Source organism: Aythya ferina (genome assembly GCF_964211825.1).
Source record: "Aythya ferina genome assembly, chromosome: 1".
Classification (NCBI taxonomy): domain Eukaryota; kingdom Metazoa; phylum Chordata; class Aves; order Anseriformes; family Anatidae; genus Aythya; species Aythya ferina.
Genome location: NC_140296.1, coordinates 149,820,717 through 149,842,375, shown reverse-complemented (window position 1 = coordinate 149,842,375; position 21,659 = coordinate 149,820,717). Strand labels below are relative to the sequence as shown.

The window sequence follows — 21,659 nt, the reverse complement described above, 5'->3', positions numbered from 1 at the left end:
AGAATGGGCGCTGCCGGCGGTGTTTACGGAAGAGCCGCCTCGCTCCGCGCTCGCCCCGCTGAGCGCCGCCTCCCGGGGCCGCTGCGCCCCCAGAGCGGAGGGAGGGCGGGCAGGCAAGGGGTAGAGAGGGCTGCCCGGTGCTGTCAGGGGAAGGGGCAGCGCCTCAGGGCTGTGTCGCCCCCTCTGTGTGCACATGGCTGCTCAGGGAGCTCTAACGAGCTTTGCCTGCCCTCCCGACTGAAGGGGGGTGAGCCCCCCGCCATTTTGTCCCCCCCCTTGCTCCTGCCCCCCCCCCCCGCCATCTTACCGCGGGGCGTTCAGCCGCCCCATTGCTCACGGCTGTGGCATTGCGAGGCCCGCCGAGGAACGTGGCACCAAGCACGGAAACACTGTCATTATAAATGCCTGGCTGCTGAACGCACTGACCTCAGGCACCAGGTGATGACCCTGTCACGGTCACCGCCGAGTCCTGTCACGGGGGGGATCTGCGCTGCCAGCGCCTCGCCTACCGGGAAGCACGGAGGGCGAAAGGCTGGCAGTCATCTCCGGGGCAGGGACTCACAAAATTAAGCCCTGTGGGATAGACACTGTGTTCACACTGACCAAAGCCCGCTGTAGGTCCTATTAATTCTCCCCCTGCTCTAAAAGCGAGGTGCTTGCTCACAGAGACGCACAGCACCTGTCAGCCCTGCAGCTTTGCTTCGAGTCCAGCCGTCAGAGACATTAAATGGGATTAAGTCCACCAGGCTAATCCGCTTGGTTCCATAAGGGAGACGGTATTTTAAATAACCATTTGTACTGCTTTGCCCCAGTTTTTGCATGTCACGTGGCAATGACGATCAGACAGGCTCATACGAGCTTTGGAGAAGATGGACTGTGACAGCCTACAGCTGGACAACGTTGTGCAGGGCTGTTTTCACTTCCAAAGACATTGTTTATTACCTGCTTCATCCATTTTGGACTGCTGATGCCCTTTGTTAGTTAACCAGCTGTATCATCTAAAACCGTACAAATAGCACTTGGAGCAAACTCCAGGGCCCGTGATTCAGGGCCCATTCTGTGTACTCCCTCTGTGAGCCAGCAGTTGCGAAAGCCTGTGGTGCTCAGTGGCTCAGCCTGCACATGGGGCAAAAGGGATGCCCCAGCCTCACCATGGTTAGTAAACTAACTTCTAAAAATATGCCAAAAAGGGATGGCTTTAAAACATCATTTTATTTTAGCCACAGCAGTGCCTTTCTGCCACGACACATTAGCTATTTTGGAGACCACTCTAAAGTACCTAGCTTTCTTTATGGCTCTACAGAGAGACAGAGGCTTCTGTATGTATCACAGAGGCACTGAGGGCTTGCTTAAAGATTCCAGTGCAAAAGCCAAGAATAAGTTAGACACTGCAGTACCCAGCACTTAGCCACCTTTTTGGTTTCAATTCCTTCACTGTCCAGAGACAGTGAAGCTATAGGCTGCTATCTAGATCTTGAAATAAATTATCCACTGTGGAGATTTTCACCACAGAAATGTCACTAATTTCTTATCATCTGTAGCTTCTGAAATGTGAACCAGGAAAATAATTTTGCAGCTTTTAAATTCATTCTAGTCAATTAAGAATATCAGTGTCCATATCTAATGTAGGACATGCAGGCACAAGTTCAAAAGTTAGACTGGTGTCTCTCTTTGGTCTTAATTATTGGCCTTTCATTAGAAAACCGCTGGTAATTGAAATGAAGGACTAATGTGTGCTCAGCCTTTGCAGCAAGTTACGTCATAACTCTTCCTGACTGTTATCAGTAAAACTAGCAGAGGCAATAAAGCCTACAATTAACACACTGTTTTATCCTGCCAATAGCAGCACTGCTACCGAGTGGGTAAGAAGGGCAGCTGCATCTGGCCCCGCAGGTCAGAAATGTCCCAGCATGTGGCTAACTGATGGTTAGAGTGGGAGGAGAGGGAAAGGACAAGGCTGTGTTGTTGTTTACACCAGGGCCCATGACAACTAAGTTGAGAACATAACTTAAAGTCACAAGATATTTTGTCCTAATCCTAATAACTGAGCCAGGCATACTGGCTTTAGCGCTAACAGATGGATGTTAAGACTCTGGGTTGACTGAGAACATCAAGCCCAGATTTGATAATAGGCTCAAGAGTGAGACAAAAAGTCTACAAAGCAGGTGTAAAGGTGCTTTCTCAGCCTGCTCTTCAGTTGATTCTCCTGGATGCCAGGGAGAAATAAGTCTTGTGAGAATGAAACAGGATTGTTGCTTTTTTTCCCACTGAAGTATTTAGCTCCAAATTCACACAGAGGCATAACGGAATATTGAAACTTCTGAAAGAAAACAGTACATCAGTAAACATCCCAACTGTGCCAGACTGCAGCACCTTGCTACTTTACCACTGCAACAAAGTCCTAATGCACTCTCCCCTCAACACTAGTGATCTCTCTTTCTATACAGAGGAAAAGGAGAGTTTGGCCCACAGTGTCAAATACAATAAGAAGCTGTCTGTAAAAGTATATTCTAGCTTAGAAATAGTTTGCATTGGTTCCTTGGTGAGAAAAGCCTTAGTTAAGTCTTTGTCACTGCAAAGCCAGAGAAGGAGGAACAGTATGGCAGTTACCTACACTGCCTTACTACCTGAAACAGACTTCCATCCTTTGATGCCTAACACTGACAATCCTCTTGTATGCCCATCTCTCCATTTGTATGATAAACTCTATGAAGTAAGTTGCTTCAGAACAAAAATCCTGGGTCTTAAGGTACTGCTACAAAGCCTGGCTTTTCTAGGCCCTTCCTAAACAGAAATCTGAGATCCCATTTGTCCTAAAGTGTAGGACCACTAAGGCTGTGTCTAGACGTTCATTGTGGAAACTGCAGTGTTAGGTGCTTCATTTACTACTGAAGATTTCTACTCCATCTGCATTGAGATTTCTACTCCATCTGCAAACTCAACCATTTCCGTGCAAACTCACCTGTATCACCTCCAGCCACCTCTGGCAGGTATTTAGGACAACCTACTAACCCTGTGTGAGTGCTCTGCTCCTTGCTAGGGTCAAGGCAATCAGGTAAATTCTGTTATGGCACCTGTAACCTGCAGTCCCTGAATGGGACTGGATCTGGAGCCGTGATCTTGCCTGGGTCTAGGATCCACTGTCTCTGAAGAATATTCAACCTAAAATTTACTAAAAAAAAAAAAAAAAAAAAAAAAAGTACTGGAATACTGGGAATCAAAGCAAAAACCACAAAAAAATGTCTTCCAAGACAAGACTCACTTGTATATTTTTTTCTCTGATCAAATAGAGAAGCAGAAAAATTAGCACCCCAAGCCTTTATCTTGCAAGGAATTATGGCTTGCATTTGTATGTAATGAACTTCCAGTCATGGAATGATTCTTGGCAAGCAAATGCATTTCAGAATAACAAAAAGCTCAAGAAGGAAATAAATCAAATCGGCACTAGCAGTTCAACAGCCTAGGTACAGGCAGAACTGGAAGGAGCTTGTTGCTACTTACATTCTGTATTGTCTTAGAAGCACTGAAACTTCATGTAAGAGATTTCTGCCCAGAAACCTAAGTAGAGCTTTAACGCTTTATTTTCATTGATTGACTCTATGTCTTGAACAGAATTACTCTTTACTTTCATCCCACACAGATCTTTAGTACAGGCAAATATTACAGATACAGACATGAATACAGTCTTTCAAAGTTAGCTTTTTGTACAAAGACATATTAAAATGCAGGGAAGAAGAGTAACACGCCTGAGGGAGTAACCAACGGCCAAGAGCATTTCCTTGCATTGTTCTTAAAAAAACAATCCCCTAAAAATCCTTTTGAAATTGACACCATTACTACTGATTGTCTGCTGGTTGTTTGCTCTTAGCCTGAGTCTAAATCCATTATTGCTTTGCTTGTTACTAGTTGTGAACCTCCTGTGATGAAATTTAGAAAATAATAATAAAAAAATCCTTTGGAGTCCATTCTGATACCCCAGCTACTCAGCATGTCTCCTGGAGAGAAGGAAGGAGGTGTTAAAAGTTGAGTTGCCTCATTTCTGTCTGAAGCATAGGTAAGTGTTGGGATGAACCCATGGAGAAGATTCTTTTAGCATGTTTTTATATTTAGGATTCTCCAGTTATAAACTGTTACTGTCCAGTTATAAACTTTGTCACAACACTTTCCTGGGTCCAGAATCTTGGGTCCAAGGACTGGAGCAGCCAGCGTTGTGCAGACACCACCCGATTCCAGGCTCCTTTACCAGCTCTGAAACAGAATAAGCCTTGCTTCCAGTTTCAAAGGGAGCAGTGAAGAGTTATCAGCACAGAGGGCTCAAGAACTGAAGAGGGACAAGCATATAAAGAGGTCAGTATAGCTGTTGCCTGCAGAGTGTCCACTGAGATTAAAACAAAATATGTGTCAGTTCCTCTTCGTCAAAATTAGGACCCACTTCCAGAATTGCAACCCACAGTTACAAAAGTCGGATGCGGTGACCACCTTCACCTTTCATCGTGTTTGATGCGTGGACACTGTTATGGTAAAGGACACATTTACCTAAAATGTTACCAAAGAACTCTCCCTGTAATCCGTCACTGACGAAAAGAGTACACTGAAAATATCGCCAGATATTTTAGTGAACTGGCAGAGCGGCTAAATGCCTGTCAGACAAGAGTCAGTATGTCAACCGGTCCAGTTAGGGCTCAAGAACTTTTAATGAGGCAAAATGCTGATGAATTCGGGGCGCATTTTTCACACATTTAAGCCTTCCTGCGGTATCATCTGTCCCACAGTCTGTCACAAAGCAGTCTGCCACCGTGAGGGGACAGAAGGCGGAGCGTGCTGAGACCTCTGGAGGGATTTGGGTCCTCAGGGAGGGGGTGCAGGCGGCTCTCCCTGCTCCCCTCCCGCTGCCTCCCTCAGGCCGGGCCCGGCCCCGTGTGCGTGGCGGCTCCCCGGGGCGGGTCGGGGCGGGACGGGGCGGGGAGCTCGGCGCTGCCCGGCCGCCACCCCCGCCCCATCGCTCCGCGGCAGCCTCCTTCCCTTCCATCCCTCCCTTTCTCCCTCCCTCCTCTCCCTCTCGCCCCGCCATGTCGTCCGCCAAGCACCGGGGCCCCAAGGGGGGCAGCCCGCCCGCCGCCACCAACAACGAGCGGGGCTCGCAGCCCGGCGGCGCCGAGGAGGCGGCGGCAGCGGCCAAGAAGCCGGGGGCGGCGGCGGCGGCGACCCACAGCCGGGGCGGCCGAGCCTCGGCAGGAGGAGGCGGCGGGGGAAACCGCTCCGGCTCCGGCTCCTCGGGTCCCCGGCGGGGCTGGGCGCTGCTGCTGGGCGCCGCCGTGGTGCTGGGCGCCGCGCTGCCCGCCGGCTGGTACGTGAGGCAGCTGCGGGACGAGGTCGGGCGCAGCGCCCGGGAGAGGGAAGCCTCCGGCAGGCAGCGGCAGGAGCTGGCCGCCACCCTGGACGGCGTGGTGCAGAAGGTAGGGGAGCCGGGGAGGGTCTCCTAAGCCGCTTTCTGGCTGCCCGGGTGTCGGTGGGACCCGCAGCGTGAGGGCTGGCCGGCGGTGGTCTCCTGTCACGATGCCCCATGGTGAGTGCCAGGTGCATGCAGTGAGGCTGAAAGGTTTGGGCTGGAGGTGTAGGAAGCGCAGTGGTCCTGCCCTGCAGCCCAAATCAGCCAGCAGAGCAGCGTAGTGCAGGCCTGAGACGCCTGCCAAGCCCCGCCGCCATCTCCTGCACGGAGAGCGAGGCTGCTGCAGCCATGGCAGGGGTGTGAAGCTGCTGGCAGGGTGGCTGGAGGGATGTGGAGGCAGCACGCCTTCCCCGCCTGGTTTTGTGCCCTCTGAGCCCTCGAGCGAGAGCTTGACAAGTGGCACTTCCCATCGGGATGTGTCTTACGGGGCCTGAAACCTTTCAAAGGCACCGCATGTGACAGCGTGTAATGGAGCAGAACCCACCTAGCAGGCGTCAGCCTAGGGAGCAAGCAAACGGGCTTGCAAGCGGTAAGTGAAGCTACAGCTGAAGCAGATCAAAGATGAGAAGATTCGTGTCCCGGCTTGACTGCTGCATGCTCAGCGAGCCGCCTCCCTGCGGACACCCCAATGATCCCCGTGGCTGAAGGGCCTGGGCCCCATCAGGAGGATGGGACAGGGCAGGACAGGACAGCGGGGCTGGTGCTGGCGAGGGTCCCCCCACCGCCCCGTGGCGTTCCCGGAAACACGGCAGCATGCACACGTGGAGTCTGTGGGATCCGCCGTGGTGCTTCCTCTCGCGGGGAGGAAAAGGAAAAGTCCTGGGAGGGAGAAGGGCTCCTGCAAGAACGCAGGGCCATAGTGGTGTTTCCAAAGGTGATTTTTAAATCCGTTTATTTTCCCCGCCGATGACTGGGCTGTGATTTGAACCAGCACTTTTTTCCTAACTTTTTTTTTTTTTTTTCCTTCCAGTTTTTAAGGCATTTTTATACACTCTATGTAGGATGGAAGAAATTGCAACGGCAGGGAACAGGATGTAAGATTACAGTGTACGAGTATAGAAGCCAGATGTATGAGCAATATATAAGCCCATCCAAGCACAGGAATGGATGCAGTTTGCTGCCTGCCTCTCTGCATTGTTGCACAAGATCTTAGGTATCTGTTGCATATTATAAGAGAGAGGTGTATAGGGTAAGTTTATAAATAGTTACTGTGAAAGAGAACTGAAACTGATTGCCTGCATATAGCAGATGTGAGACATACGGTAATACAAGAATAAGAGACGGGAAAGATAAAACAGGCTTTCGATGTAACCCTTGAAAGCTTTGTTTGCTGTGGCTTCGAGCTGCATTTGCAGAAGAGTGCACTTGAGGAAGAAGAGACCATTATTTCTCTATTGTAAAGAAGTGTGGGTCCCACGTACTTAGAGGGTGCTGTCAGCGCAGGCTGCCATGTGGAGCTGTCTTTCCCCTTTATTCTTTTGCTGCAGAGAGCTTTTGTCAGGAGTAAGTGTTATATAAGCTCATCTGTTTTACACATCAGCAGTAGGAGGAGAAAGGAAATGATGTGGAAATTTAGGCTTCAATATAGCACAGTTTTCAGAGAGGCCAAGGCTGCTTGGTGTTTGAATACAAGGTAGTATGACCAGTTAGAGAAGACGCAGAAGTTAGCTATAGCTGTATTTTTATGTGCCGTTTATGATGTTAAACTTTTCAAGGGCTATGGTTTCAAACATTGCCAGCCACAAAGAGCAAGCAGGCAAACTCACAAGTAGGTGCATGCACAAGCCAACCGCGCAGTGGGGATGAGCTATGACTTTGAAGTTGGAAGTTTTACATTCCTCTTGTGAGGGGTTTGCTTTGGGCCCTGGTGGCTCTCGGTGAGTTGAGTGTGGGCTTGGACAGGTGAGATTAGAACCTGGTCTAGTTAGAGGATTTGGGTCCATTTTATTATATCAGAGCTCTCTCATCTTCAAACATCTGGCCCATGTAGAAGTATAGGAAAGCAGCTCCAACTTACACCATGAGCATTGCCCAAATGTGGTGGAGGAGTTCGTGTAAAATACTTTATAAGTGTGGAGGGCTGGGTTCCCTCAGTATGGCAGCAGAGGTCTCCTGGCACTCTAGAGGCGTCCCCTCCCCGTTTCTGATGCCTTTTCTTAGACTGACATTTGAAGATGGTTAATTGCAAATATCAATTTGGCGGTTCAGATGCGTCAAAGAAAATAAATACTGTCATGAGATGGGGAGGAGAATTTTGATGCGCTCTCCTTCTGAAGTCCATTTATAGTCAGTCAGAAAATGCTATGCAGAAAAAAATCAGAATGAATGACAGCTAAAATGTAGTGGAAGTGAGGCTGATGAGTCAGAGGAAAGGCTGTTGCCCTTCTGCAATGTTAATGGCAGAATTACTTTCTTTGTTCCCCCTCTTTGGTTCATTTCTAGTTTCCTATGCAAGTGCTAGAGAATACAAGTTTAGGGAATGTAAAGTTATTGCAAACCCTTTTACAGAAGGGGGGGCATAAAGGAAGTCACCTTTATGGGTATTCTCCAAACTTTGGGGATCCTTTGAACCAAGAGCACGTCTCACAGCCAAGCTCTGTAGTTCTCTCACGGGGTAGAATTCCCTTAAAACCAAGGAGGATTTGGTCAGGGAGTTAGTCTTGCAAAAATACAAATAAATAACTTAATTTCTTATTAGTAAATCTGTTGGGTGTTTTGAGATGAAATTCTAGGTTCAGAGGCTGCCTGGGAACTGCTGGAGCCATTCTCAGTTAAAAAGAAAAGAAAAGTCTCTGTATTTTTCTTTCTAGGAATAAATAAAGTATATTTCCTTCTATTTATAAAATAAAACCACCCCTCCAGCTGTGTATCTAATCAGTAAACATGGCAGTCCATGTGGCATGACTGATTAATGTACCCCTCAGACACAGAGAGTAGCGTGAGGCAAGGCAACATGCATTACTCAGCACTTGCCATCCTGCCAAGGCCTTGAGGTATTTTCTTCGTGATGGATTCCTGTTGCAGCCAGCGGGAGCGCTTACGCCGCTTTACAAACCTCAGGAAAATACAACCCACACGCACAAAAAGACTTCTCAACAGACTTGAGTCTGATACTTTGCTTGGCCCCAAAATTAAGTAATCCATGCTTCCCTGTTGGTGTGCCTGGATTTTGACTTCCAGAGCTGCTTGCCCCTTGCCCTTTTCCCTGTTTCTGCCACAAAACCAGTGGGAAAGTGTTTGTGATTGGGAAGCTTCATAGCACACTCGACCCAGTGGTAACAGCTTGCTGTATTAACCTCCTTTTTGTACATCCTGTATCTATATGTCATAGTGTGACCTCAGGTAGGGAGTGTGATGAGGTGATCATTTAACATGGTAGTGAGGGCCGTAAGGATCTTAGACACAAAGGATAAGGATGCTGGTAAGGATGAAACTGTAAATATTAACCATCTGGATTTCTGTTTCAGGTGCGGTCCCTTCAAGCCACGTTTGGGGATTTCGAATCCATGATGAAAATTGCTCAGCAGAAGCAGGAGGTTACTGAGAAGGCTGTCAAGCAAGGGGAGAGTGAAATAAACCGGATCAGTGAAGTGCTTCAGAAGCTGCAAAATGAAATTTTGAAAGACTTGTCTGATGGCATCCACATGGTGAAGGATGCGAGGGAACGAGACTTCACGTCACTGGAAAACACGGTGGAAGAGAGACTAACAGAGCTAACCAAGTCTATAAATGATAACATCGCTGTGTTCACTGAAGTCCAGCAAAGGAGCCAAGATGAAATCAACAATATGAAAGCAAAGGTTGATTCACTAGAAGAAGCAAATGTGTATAAGCATGAGATAAAGGTGCTAAAAGATGCTTTTGATGAGATGCAAGCATCCATGAAAAGCAAAGAAAAGGACATAGAGACCTTGAAGAGCACAATAGACTCCATGGAGTCTGATGTGTATACCGAAGTGAAAGAGTTAGTCAACCTCAAACAGGAACATGAGAAATTCAAAGAGGCTGCAGACACTGAACACCTCTCATTAAAAGCTTTACAAGAGAAAGTTCTGAGGGCAGAGGATTCTATTATGCATCTCCCCGGTGACATTAAAAGACTTGATGAAGATTTACTGCAGGTTAAAGCCGAGCTCAGCAAATGGGAAGAAAATGAACTCTTCAGAAAAGCACTAGAAACTTTTGAAAAGAACAGTGAAGGACTGGAGTCTCGGCTGAGACACATAGAAGAGAGCTTGGAGTCTCTAACTTCTGTTGCTGCTCAGCATGGTGAAAAGTTGCAATCTTTCCTCTCTAAGGAGGCAGAGTACGAGGATAAGCTCAATACTCTAGAACAAAGCATGAGTGATCTTCAGGGAATCTCGGGTATGGACATAACTTCAGTCTCAGACGTTCTCAAAAATCTTGGTGAATCACAGACCTCACTGTACAATGACGTGGAGAGCTTGAGAAGAAGTATCAGTGACCTGCCATCCTCTGGTGCTTTTCAGGACGTCCAGAAGCAAATTAGTACTTTGTTGGACCAAGGCAATCTTCAGACAGATCAAGCACATTCTCAAGGCTATCTTGAAAAATTTAATTCCGTGGAAGGCTCTGTAGATGAACTGAGATCTTCTGTCAGCCAGGTCGATTCAGATTTGAAAATGATCAGAACTGCAGTGGATAGTTTAGTCTCCTACTCGGTGAAAATTGAAAATAATGAGAACAACTTGGAGTCTGTGAAGAGCTCAATAGACGACCTGAGGAATGATCTGGAAAGATTGTTTGTGAAAGTAGAAAAAATACACGAAAAAGTTTAGGCAGCTGTGCTCCTTGTGCAAATATTGGATTATAGAAAATAGCTTTTGTATGCCCAGTTTTTTACTCTTTTTAAATGCAGTTTGATACCTCCAAAGAGAATAAGAATACTTTAATAATAGAGACAGTTCTGCTTATTTCCTTTATTTCTCTTTTGGTGTAGTTTTTTATTTTATTTTATCCTATTTTGTTTTAAGAAAACATGAGTTTAGTTGGGGGTTGAGTTTCTAAGGGCTCTTCTCTGTAAAGTTGTACCGCTGAAACCGCAGTGGTGTAACTAAGGCGTGACAGCCTCGTTAGCATGGGCACATATTTAACGGTATTAAGGTGTTTCACACTAGGACACTATATAACCCACACCAAAGGGCCACAACTGTTCTGGTATGAAGCAGTGCCACGTGCACTGACGATTTCAGTGAGATATTTGGTTCAAGAAACAAATGAACAAACCTATCACCCTGTCCGAAACTGCTACGCTGGTAAAGTGTGGACCAGGTTGGAAGCAGCTCGCCTGTTTCTGCAGTTCGGGGCTCAGCTGTGGAGTCAGTACCAGGTACCAGCTGAGCTGCAGGACATTTCTGTGTGCCCGTAGTCTGTACTGTGGAGCTAACAGGCGTTAGCAGGACCCCCAGTAAGGAAAGGTTTGAGGTAAGTGGTGTTGCTTGGGGATGAGACCTGAGAGCGGTGCTCCACCACATGGTGGGAGAGATTTATTGTAGGATCGCAGACTTCTTTACCAGCATCTGTAGCTGCCAGTGAGGAAGATCAGTGCTTAGCAGGGAGATCTGAAAGAGGGGGAACATTTCATCAGAGTACAGTAATATTTCTGTCATATTTTGGGCTGTTTACATGATGAGGCTGTTTCTTGTAAAGTCCTAATTCTCCGTGATGCAGGGTTTTCTGTAAAAATGATCACAAACCTGAGTGAGGGAGGACAAAAATCACAGTTCTCATGTCCCTGTATATCAAGCATGCTAATAATAATAATAATGATACACTTCACAACACAGAAGGGGGGGAAATCAGCATGAAATCAGCAGAATTGCTTCTAAACGTGTACTTTTCACACAGCTGTCAGTGACCTGAACTATTGCTGCACACTCAGGACTTCGGGTCAGCTCCTTATGGCTGGTGTGTCCCCAGGTGTCTGTCTGCCCGGGGCGCTGCTGCTGAAGGAGCCTTCCAGTAACTGGTTGAGAGCGAGGAAAAGGTGTCGCAATACTCTAGGTGCTGGAGTTCATTTTAAAACCACTTCCACAACTTCCTTGGTTTCTTGTCTTTTTGGAAAGGATTTCTAATATCCCTCCTTTTCAAGTTTACTTTTCAACTTTATCCAAAGGGTTGATACAGGTGTCTGCACGTGGATACAGGTTGGATATAGGGGCCACCGCTGTCTTGTGTGCATCGTGCCCACCTCTGCCTGCACTTTGACTACGTTAGGAAAATCATTCCTAGAAATAGCACTTCCCAAAAGTGATGTGTTTGTGGGAACAGCACAGGTAAAAAGGAGTTCTCTTTGGTAAATAAGATAGTGAGCTCTACTTCCCGTTGTTCCCACGGTAAATAGGAAAGAATTGCTGGCAAAGAAGGAGGGACCATGGCATTACGATAACTGTTGTCACCGTTTGAACTGCACTGTTCTCTGTTGACTTCTCAAGTTCTTGAACAATGTTGTTTAGGTTACTGTGAAACGAACTGTATGGCTTATTGCGGTATTTTTAATATGTAATAAACATTTGGAATATTCTTTGCACCTCTTCTTTTGATTGCTGCTTAGTTAATGTAGTTTCCCAGGAGGCTTCCAGTGCAGGAAGGGGCCTGTGGGAAGCACCAGAGCTTTACACTGAGGTGAGTCAAAGCCCTTAATTTCTCAGCTTTCTCAGGGGAACACGGAGGTAATTTATTTGCTGTGCTTGCAGAGGAACTCATGAAGATGGGATTTGAGCCCAATCAATGCAGTGGTGTTGAACATAATGCTCAGAAGCCAGAGATGGTTGTTGTGAGGTGAGAAATACACGATTTATGCAATGAATGTGATGTCAACTACTGCCAGGAATGCCATTGATAAGATTTTTTTAATGCCTAGGGCATGTAGGACAGAAAGAATGTACAGAAAGGACCTACATCAGCTTTTTTATGTGTCTGCACCTTCTGGATAGTTTTGAACATTGGACCTCAAGGCCCATAAACTGGTGACACCTTCATGAAGGACACCTGCCTTTTAAAAGTTTGGGGAAGGCTGAGTTCATTTTGATTGCCCACAGAGATGAACCCAAGTCTGCCATGTAAGTAGCTTTGGGACAGCGAGAGCCAAATCTCTCATTTTGGCATGGTGGGAGCCCCGTACTGCTTAGTGTTGTCGAGGGGCTCTGGGCATCATCAGGTCCTGGTAGTTCCTGAGACCTAACTCATAGGGAATTCATAATCAATCACGTTATTAGACTACCTATATGTTCAACAAAAGAGGTGAGCCTACAGCCCTTCCGTATAAAAGAGAATCGATACAACCTGCTGACAGAAGCTGGCCGTGAGCACTCAGTGGCTTTGAAGCGCAATAGCCACAAGGTGAAGGAGCATAAAGATGCTGCAACGCCAAGAGTACAGCAAGGCCAAACTGCATCTCACAGGTTAAATGAAAAATGACTATTTACACTTCTAGTAACCTAAATTCAATGGCAGGCTACTGAAATTATTTATTTCTCCAAATCGTTGTCCATAAATAACAATGTGACTGTAGACGGGCACAGCTGCAAGGATCCCTTGGCAAGCCTGAGGTCCAGCTTTTATATTTGGCTTGACAACCTCATGAATCACAAACACTTCCAGTGCCCTAATAAATGCTCGCAGAGCACACTGAGTCCTAGTGCTGCCCTTCACCACTGTTTTTACACTCCAATAAAAGCAGTGCAGAAGATCGCAGGCCATTCATAGTCTGTTGCCAGTGTCATTTTGCATCATCAGTGGTTCATGAATAAAACACTGCTTCAATCACAAATTCCAGGTGAAATTGTCCATTGCTTGATGAGGTATTGATCGAGTCAGTTCACTAATGTTTGTCTTCATTTTCAGCTCTTGGCTTCTTATCAGTGGAGAAGCCACTACACGTGGGCACTGAGGACTTGATTACCCTGGCCAGGACTTGCCCAAATTGCTGCCCTAGCAAACCTGGCAGAGGTAAATCTGGTGCTGTTGCAGTGACTTCTCCCAGCAGGGATTAGGCTGCTGGCTCAAGTGAAATAACCTGTAACAGCAAAAGGGATTGCTGGTGGCGTAGATGTGTATGTTAGAGGTTTTGTTGAAACGTGGCTTAGTGGTTTAATCTTTTCACCATTTTATTTGACATAACTCAGCTGGGAGTATAAACCAAGTTTGCAGAAAAGTTAAATGACTACAGGAAGAAAGGCTTACTGGGATGTACAAACACCAGAATAGCCTAAAAACGTGCAGTGTGTGCCCTCAACTCTCCTCAGCACTGTTAAGGACATTCTTTGTCCAGTTTGGGGCACTCGGGAACAGCGCGGCTTAACTGGGGAGGCTCTGGAAGAGGGAACAAGATGATGAGCAGAGGTCAAATGTTTTGTGAAGGTAGATTGAACAGTTGGGTTCATTTAGGCTTGAAAACAGTGGAGGGAGGATTGAAGGAAAAACAGGGAGGAAACAGATAGTAAACAACGCTCAAATACTTAAAAAACTGTTCTGAGAAAAGAAAACCCATTTGCTTCTTGAAAAACCCGCTTGCTTCTTCTGGACGTTCAGACAAAAGCGATGCTGGTGCCCCCTTCTGGGCCATAACTTTCAAGGTTTTCACACGTCAGGAACAGTATGGGGCAGTCTCACAGCGTGCTTCTCTTCCCCTGCAGCCCATATTTTTGACCCCACTGGATTTAAAGATCGCGCCTCCAACTTCAAACTACCCAAAGGTCTGAGAGGTGCTGCACTAGGAGCCTGTGCAGGGATGCAGCCCCTCGCGGTGCTGCCAGCACTGCCCTGTTTTGTTTTTAATATTCCCCATATATGATATTTAGCACAGTGAGATGCTTGCTAATCCCTGTTAGTCCTCGAAGCGCCCTTATATTGCTGCTACCTGCCCCTCCTGCATGCACGAGCAGGTATTCACAGGTATCAGAGATACAGAGTCAGAATATTTACGCACAGGACTTTATCATGTTTAGTTCCAAATCTTGGTATGAGATGGTCTAAGAGCATGCCAATCAATTCATTTTTCAAACAATCCCTTTCCTCCACAGTGACCAAAGATGCTCAAAGAGCATTTCTGCCATGCACACCAAAAGCAAAATGTGTATTTTCTGTTTCCTCGCATAACAAAACCTCTCCAGAATTTCTTGGTATGAAACATTTTGCGAGCTCCCGAGATAATCTATCTTCTCAACAGTTAAAGCTCGCTCCTGCACAGAGAAAGGGAACTCAGGAATCGGATTATAAGAACAGAATTTGAGGATTCCTGCATTTATAATGCAAGTGCTAAAACCCAGAGGTATTTGGAGGTAATGCAGCATCACAGTTTTAGCCTGCTAGACCTAAGACAAAGAGATCCCCAAACTCTGTTTTTTTTTTTTTTTTTTTTTTTTTAATTATTATTTTTATTTTTATTATATTTATTATATTTATTCGAGCATACAGAGCAGGTGTTCCTTTGGCTGATTCGGATCTGCAAATAGTGCACCTAAAGATCTTTTCCGGGGTAATGCTGTCTCGATGCTCAGCTTTGCGTTACAGTGAAAATCTTTTTTCAAGTGATTCCAATTTCACCGTGAGAGGAATAAAAGCCAGAGAAGCAATTTCTTTTTACTGCATATCCTGTTAAGAAGAAATTAATTTACTCAAAGTATTTATTACCCAGATAAGCCCTGCACCCCACCCTGGTGTCCATCCGCAGTTGTAGAGGAAGAAGCTAGTTCAAATAAGGCCGGCTTTGTTCCACTCCAAAAGATTTTCCCTTGGCACACTCCAGATGTAAATATGTCAGATTCCTGTGGATAATCCTTTCCTGTCAATACGGCTTAGGTTGGGGTTGGGATGGAGTCCTACAATTATGAGTAAGGATGGAAAACATAACAAGCACAGAAAGAATCAGGGTTACCTTGAAACTCTTTCAAACTTTTTTAGTACTCTGGCTTTCAAATAAAGTTCTGATAATTTTGTGTGTGATTTTTTTTTTCCTTTCCTTTCTCACTTTTGACAGAACTTCCCATGAATATGTATGTGCTAGGGGATGCAGAATATGATGTTTAAACATTACATGCTTTACAGCAATAGTTTGAAGGTACAAACCAGTTAAGCACTTCAAATGTCAGCTACTGCAGAGCCACAGATTTGCAGAGAGCACTAGAAGAGACATTATCTAAGCAACTGGGTTTAGATAATGCTCTGCAAAAGGGAGCAGGACCCGGTCTGAAGGTGGTCTGCCTGGAGCCAGAGCTGCAGGAAGGGCAGCAGGCTGCATCAGGGCTGCATGGCCCGTGGAGCCTTGCCTGGATGACCTCTGCACGCTTCTCAAGGTCCGGAAATGGAGAAGGTTGAGGTCTGCAAAAATTTCCAACCCGCTCCTTTATAATTCCTACGTACTGATGGGAAATGGGACAAGGGTCCTGATCCAGATCCCGCTGAAGTCAATAGCTACACTCCCATTTCCTTTACTGGTACAAAATTAAAGCCAAAGCACTTTGCCCAAAGCCACACAGAAAATGTGTAATATACCCAGCAATGATTTCCAGTACCTAAAGCTACAAAAATCCTATCCTCTCCTTCGAGTGTATCAGAGCAGCTTAGAGAAATCCCTTATAGCCAGCAGATCTTCCCGTACTGAGCGAGCCTTTCCTTTTTGAAGTCTGCTTCTCCAGGTCTGGGCACGTCAGCATAAGAACATTATCAAAGTGGAGAACACAGACTCAGATGGTTTATGGCTTAAACAAAATGGTTTATGGTCTCGGGGAAGCAGATTGGGCCTCAGGGTGTATTTACTAGCTATTTCTGTACAAAAGATTGCAAACATTAACAGTACAGACAGCCCAAAGCTCATCATTAAGCACATCACTGTGGGTTGGCCTTCTCCGTGCTGTTGTTTCCAGCTGCCTGGAGCTGTGGGCAGAGCACTGGTACCTTCAGCTGAGGTGCTCAGAGGTCCCATCACAACCCTCAGGGCTAGGAACAAAAGGGACATGGACCAATGCCATCTGCAGGTAGTGTCCTGCACCTCCACCTCAGCACCTACAGCCCCATCGCCCTCTTCTCACAGGCACTGGGTGACAAGGCTTATGTAGGTGCCTGCCTGCTGGAGTGCTCTTGGCACCAAACAGCTCTCCCAGTGGCATATTTTGTAGGATTAAACATGGGCTTCAAGCACCCTTCTGCGATCTTCTTTGTCTCATCCCCATACCAGATTTCTAACATCATACGTTCCGCTCTGAAGGTGGCATTGTTCTTAGCAATTTTGTTAAGTATTGTGCATTCTTGGGATGTTTTTTATGAGAAAAGAAAGAAACTCAGTTCTGTCTTGTGTGCTTAACATTTAAAGATGTGCACGAGAAAGAACAGCTTTTCCATTCAGGAAGGAGATATTTGTACAGCTAAAAATAGCCCTACTAAGCTTTTGTGAGCATGAGATTGATGGAAGAATAATTAACGTTCGCTGGAGTCTGAATCCTTACAGATAATTAACTGAGGTGATAATAACCTCTTAGACCCATGAAAAAATTCCTCTGTACTTGAATGCACTCAGAGATCAAACTGCATTACAACACCCCAGAAGAATGTCCCAGCCTTCCAGGGGCTGCAGGTTGGTGGCAGGGCTGGAGGAAGCCCTGAGCCTCCCTCTCCCTCAGCCATTTGGTGTTTACAGCCACTGCAGCTGTAGGGACAGCAGGATGGCTGCTCGAGGCCTCCTTTGGGTTGAGGGGAGACTCTTCTGGTCAAGTCAGGGGTAGGACATCTTAAAGCCTTCAGAGCATCTTATTACACTCTTCATTCCCTGCCTCTGTGGGATCTCACCTCTCATAGCACATGATCCAAGGCCCGTGGACATTGATGGATCCTCTTCTGTTGATCTCCACAATCAATGGAGTAGTCTGCGGTTGGAAGGGGTTAGAGGAAGGTGAAGAATTCAGTCACAAAGCAAAATTTGCAAGGACCCAGTAGACTGGATACCTCCTGCTTTCCAGCTTCCAGTCCCACTGTGTATTTTCCAACATTTGGGGAACTTTATTAGTTTATATATATATATTTTTTTTTTCCAGGGCAAAGAATCTTCTGTTTCTTCTGTCTGCTCTCAGTTTGGTCAGGGAGTACTTATAAATGAAGTTGGCAGTAGACAGTGGAACTCCAGCATTACTTGTTAAATATAACCCTCAAAGATAGTTTTTGGTTCAGGTCATGTAGGAAGATCAAGGACTTTAAGCATTGCAATGAAACGCTCCAGAAGTGCTGGCAGCTGTGTAATGCAAGAGAGAAATCACGTGCTTGAACTTTCAGGAATCAGTGCGTTTTCCCCAAAGTCCACAGAAATCTCTGAGGGTTGGCTGGGGGGTTGCATGTAGATTTCATCCATTTGTTCATCCAGTTTAGGGGATCACTACTTGCAAACAGTCCTGCTGATGTCACGGACATTCTGCAAATACTCTTGGAAGAGAAGTGGGTGCCTCATGGAGATGTCTCGGGGTCCTGGGCCCTGAAGGATGCATGTTGGCTCCCTGCTGAACACAGCTGGGTTATGCGGCTCTTGTAGACATGGAGGTCTGACCCCAAGCCTCAAAATGCTGGAGAAGAGGCTTCATCTATCTAAGAGTGCTAGTGCACTAGCCTTTATTCAGGTCCTAAGTTGCCTTTGCTTGCCTACACAAAGCTTTTCCTTAGGTTTGCTATTTAGTATTCATTCCAATGGGTATAATTTACTGCTTTACCCATAGAATTAATTCAGTAACAGAGCTGCCATTTCCAATGGTTGCACACAGCTAAATCCCCGCTTGGGAAAGTATTTGAACTATAAAAAGAAGTACATCTATTAAAAAGCGTTTTTGGAGTGCTGCTTATTGTACTTTTTGAGCTCTCCCATGTCACCGTAACACAAAGTTATCCTGCTCCTGAAGAGCAATGAAACACATCCAAGTGCTGACAGTCTCCACGGCACAGCCCCAGGAGAGGGCTCTGGCTGGCAGCTGGCTCTGCCCCAACACAGCTCGAACCCCCAGCCCCAATTTATAGGGCTGGCACCCCTCTGATGTCCGCACCGGGTAAAGACAAACACGTGCAGCAGCGCTTTGCTAGGGCCGCAGGGCGGGTTTGACACCCAGACCAGACTGGAAAGAGGAGTTCCCCGCTGCAAATGAGAAATTCTCGCCAAGAGATGATTTATTGGTCCCTCTCCAACGACACTTTTGTTTTAAGAGTGTTTCAGTTACCCTCTGCTGACTGGAATTTTTCATTTACGTTGGAGAAGCCTCGCTCCTTGACTTGAGAAACAGCTTCCAGTGAGCAAGAAATGCTGCAGGACACAGCCCATGGCTTTGGGCACGACAGCTCACCACGGTCACTGCCACCGGAGCCTCGCCATTCTTTCCCTGTTTTCTTTTCCTTGCCTTACGCTTTACACAGATGTTTGTAATTAGCTCCCCCCCCCCCCCCTTTTTTTTTTCTTTTTTAGGATGCCTTGTTACATCTCCCTTTGCTCCTGCCTGCCAGCTATGTGTTTCCCCATATTTCAGTCCTGGGCATTCCTCACCAATGAGCCTGCTGAAATGCTTTTACTGCAGAAGAAATCCCTTTTCCACATGGTTTCCAGTAAAGTAAGGCAGCGCAAGTCCTTGTAGGAAAGGAAAATCCCCTCTGGGGAAAGCCCCTAAGTGCAGTGAGAGACTCAAGACCATCAGCTAATCTGTTCTCAAAAATAACAGCAGCATTTAGTGTGGCTTTACATTATTTTTGTGCATTTTGATCTCAGTCGTTATATGCGCATTTCTGATAACGAAACTCTTGCTGGCTGCATTTTCGAGTCTCCTTTACATTTATCAAGGCAAAAGGTTTGGGTGTGTTGGCAGATCTCTATGTAGCTTCAACTAGTAAGTTTATTTAAAACAACCATTTTCTTTAATTTTAATGCTGACGTTGTGGAGAGTCTTACATTGTATTAAGCATTTGTAGGGAAGTGTAGGGTCTGTCCATCCTTTCCCTGCCTTCTCCCAGTAGTTTCACTGGGAGCATTTGCTCGAACAACCATAGTTCAAGGCAGTTCAAATCAATTCACTCTTACCAAGTGGGTTATTAAAGTAGGGTTAGTACCTGCTGTACACCTGTTAACTAGAGGAAAACAACACTTTATTATGATGGTCTAAAGATGTTAAATGTGATAAATGTGAATAAGCAGCTGTGTGGGAGACCTTTCCAACACATTTGGGTGCAGAGCTGCAGTGGTGCCTGTCTGCTCTTGTGCACTAGTACAGCAGCAGAGGGCAGAAGGAAGGAGTAGTATCCTTAGGATGGGATGTCATGCTGAGGTCCCTAATCCTGCAGCTTTGTTTGTAGAGACATGAGAGCCCAACTTGAGTGGGATTCAGTCCTCACCACCCCCAGCTCTCAGCTCTGTATTGTGCTCTTTGAGCAGCATTCCCAGTGCCAGTCCCGAGCAGGCAATTTGTCTTTAGCTGTCTTAGAGAGCTTCAGTTAATAAAAATCCCCAAAGACAAGACACACGGGAATATATTGGAGTAAAGAAGGGAACTGAGGGAAAATCAGGTAAGAATGGTCATCTTCAGTGTTGGGTGCAGAGAGCAACCACCAGCTGAGTGGGTCAGGTTATCAGCGTGAGGCCATTTAGTGCTAATGTGAATGATGATCAGCCATGAGAGGCTTTTATGTGCAGATTTAAATCCCCTTGGTCAATGGCACTGCTCCAGAGGTTCCCTAACCTAGTGGGACAGAGCTTTGTCTCTAATCCTGCTTTCTCCTCTGGGCTTCACTGCCCATAAACTTCTCATTAGGGCCCTTAACGTGAGGCAAAAAGCCTTCACACTAACATGTGTTGTATCTGCTTTTATAAGGCAAGGGGCTGATTGGTTCCACAGGGGATTCAGGAGTAAAACACATTCAGTAGTCACGGAGGTTTTCCATTAGCTTTATGTTTCTTTTCCTTTCAAAACTTGGGACTGTGTAGCCCTATACATGTGCTCCTTTTTGATGCAAATCTCTCTTTGTTTTGCATGCTTATATTGGTGCCACTTTATGCCCATGTAAATCCAAAGCAACCTCTGCGAGGCTCTCATTGCTGCTCCAGGTTTTCTCTGGGTACCTGGGCATAGAAAGTGGAGCTAAACTGGGTTGGCAGAGTCACAACAGCTCAAGTCACCTAAAGAGTGGCCTGAGTCATTTATGTCAGGGGGAGAAACACATGCAGAAGCATCCATCCAAACCCGTAACTGGAGGTGATGGGAGAGCAGTGCCCCATCAGAGGTCCCCAGTAGCGACCCCCATCAGGGAAAGCCTCTTCCTGGGCACCTGCAGATGTAACGTTGGTCTTTGTCCAGCCCCAGCAGCTCGGATTTCTGCAAAAGTCAGTTTTCTGTACAACAGGGGTGGGATGCACCCAAGCATGAGGAGGAGACAGGACTCCAGGTGTTCATGAGAGAATATCGAGGAGCCACAAATGCATCTGCAGCCCCCTGCCCTCTTGCTCTGCCCTTGGACTGCCAGGTGGAACAGAGTAATGAATCGGTGCCAGCCTGGCACAGCTGCAAGGGTCAAACCCCGTGCTTTGGTACGGGTGTCTTTAGCTTAGGTTCCCTAGGGACTCATCTTTCAATCGAAAAGAAGGCAATGACAGAGATGCTGGGGGAAAAGGCATTAGCGAGTGAGGGGACAGGCACCCAAGGAAGGCAGCTGGGACCTGACTCTATCCTACCACATGCTGGGTCTGATGCTTAGGGACCCTCATCTGCCTTGGCTTCTTTATAGATGCCTGTGTAAAGTCGATAGTTCAAATCAGTTTACCTGTTCTGGCACTGATTTTCAGGAAAGCAAAACTTAAGGAAATGGAAAATGGCTTCAGGTGGAATTCAGCACAAAGTTAAGTCCAGTGAGGCCAAGCAGGTGTGTGCTTCTTTTTGCTATCTGTATCACAGGAGAGTGAAGGTCCTCTTCATCCTGGTCATTCATAGCAGCAGGAGGGAAATGCCTGTGAAGGGAACAGGACAATCCTCAGCACCAGCTGAGGAAAAACATCCCCCCTGCAGAGTGGGTGTCGGATGAGGGGACTGAAGGCCTGGCTGCCTTATCATAGAGGCTTGGTAAATCTGAAGTGAGTGTAGAAAAATCAGAGGCACTGCACCTGCAGAAAAAAAAGAGTGAAGTGAGAAAGGAAACCGGCTATGGACGTCGTTACCTAGCATCTGTGCTTAAAAGGCAAAAT

The 21,659-nt window shown here is 46.5% G+C and overlaps 1 protein-coding gene and 1 long non-coding RNA gene across 2 annotated transcripts; both read left to right on the top strand.

Moving 5' to 3' along the window:
- The first annotated feature begins 4,972 nt into the window (after positions 1–4,972).
- Positions 4,973–11,999, top strand: CKAP4 (cytoskeleton associated protein 4). Its single transcript, XM_084491741.1, has 2 exons — positions 4,973–5,456; positions 8,917–11,999. The coding sequence occupies exons 1-2, from the start codon at positions 5,070–5,072 to the stop codon at positions 10,246–10,248; spliced, it is 1,719 nt and encodes a 572-aa protein (XP_084347867.1). The 5' UTR covers positions 4,973–5,069; the 3' UTR covers positions 10,249–11,999.
- LOC311420713 lies at positions 5,467–6,726 on the top strand. Its single transcript, XR_014684492.1, has 2 exons — positions 5,467–6,323; positions 6,420–6,726. It is a non-coding gene; the product is annotated as an uncharacterized lncRNA (long non-coding RNA).
- Positions 12,000–21,659: the final 9,660 nt, after the last annotated feature.

Bases quoted from the DNA above. Each gene is read 5' to 3' on its own strand.
- CKAP4 (XM_084491741.1), top strand. From the start codon at position 5,070: ATGTCGTCCGCCAAGCACCGGGGCCCCAAGGGGGGCAGCCCGCCCGCC. The intron at 5,457-8,916 runs GTAGGGGAGCCG...TTTCTGTTTCAG, and splicing joins TGGACGGCGTGGTGCAGAAG to GTGCGGTCCCTTCAAGCCAC.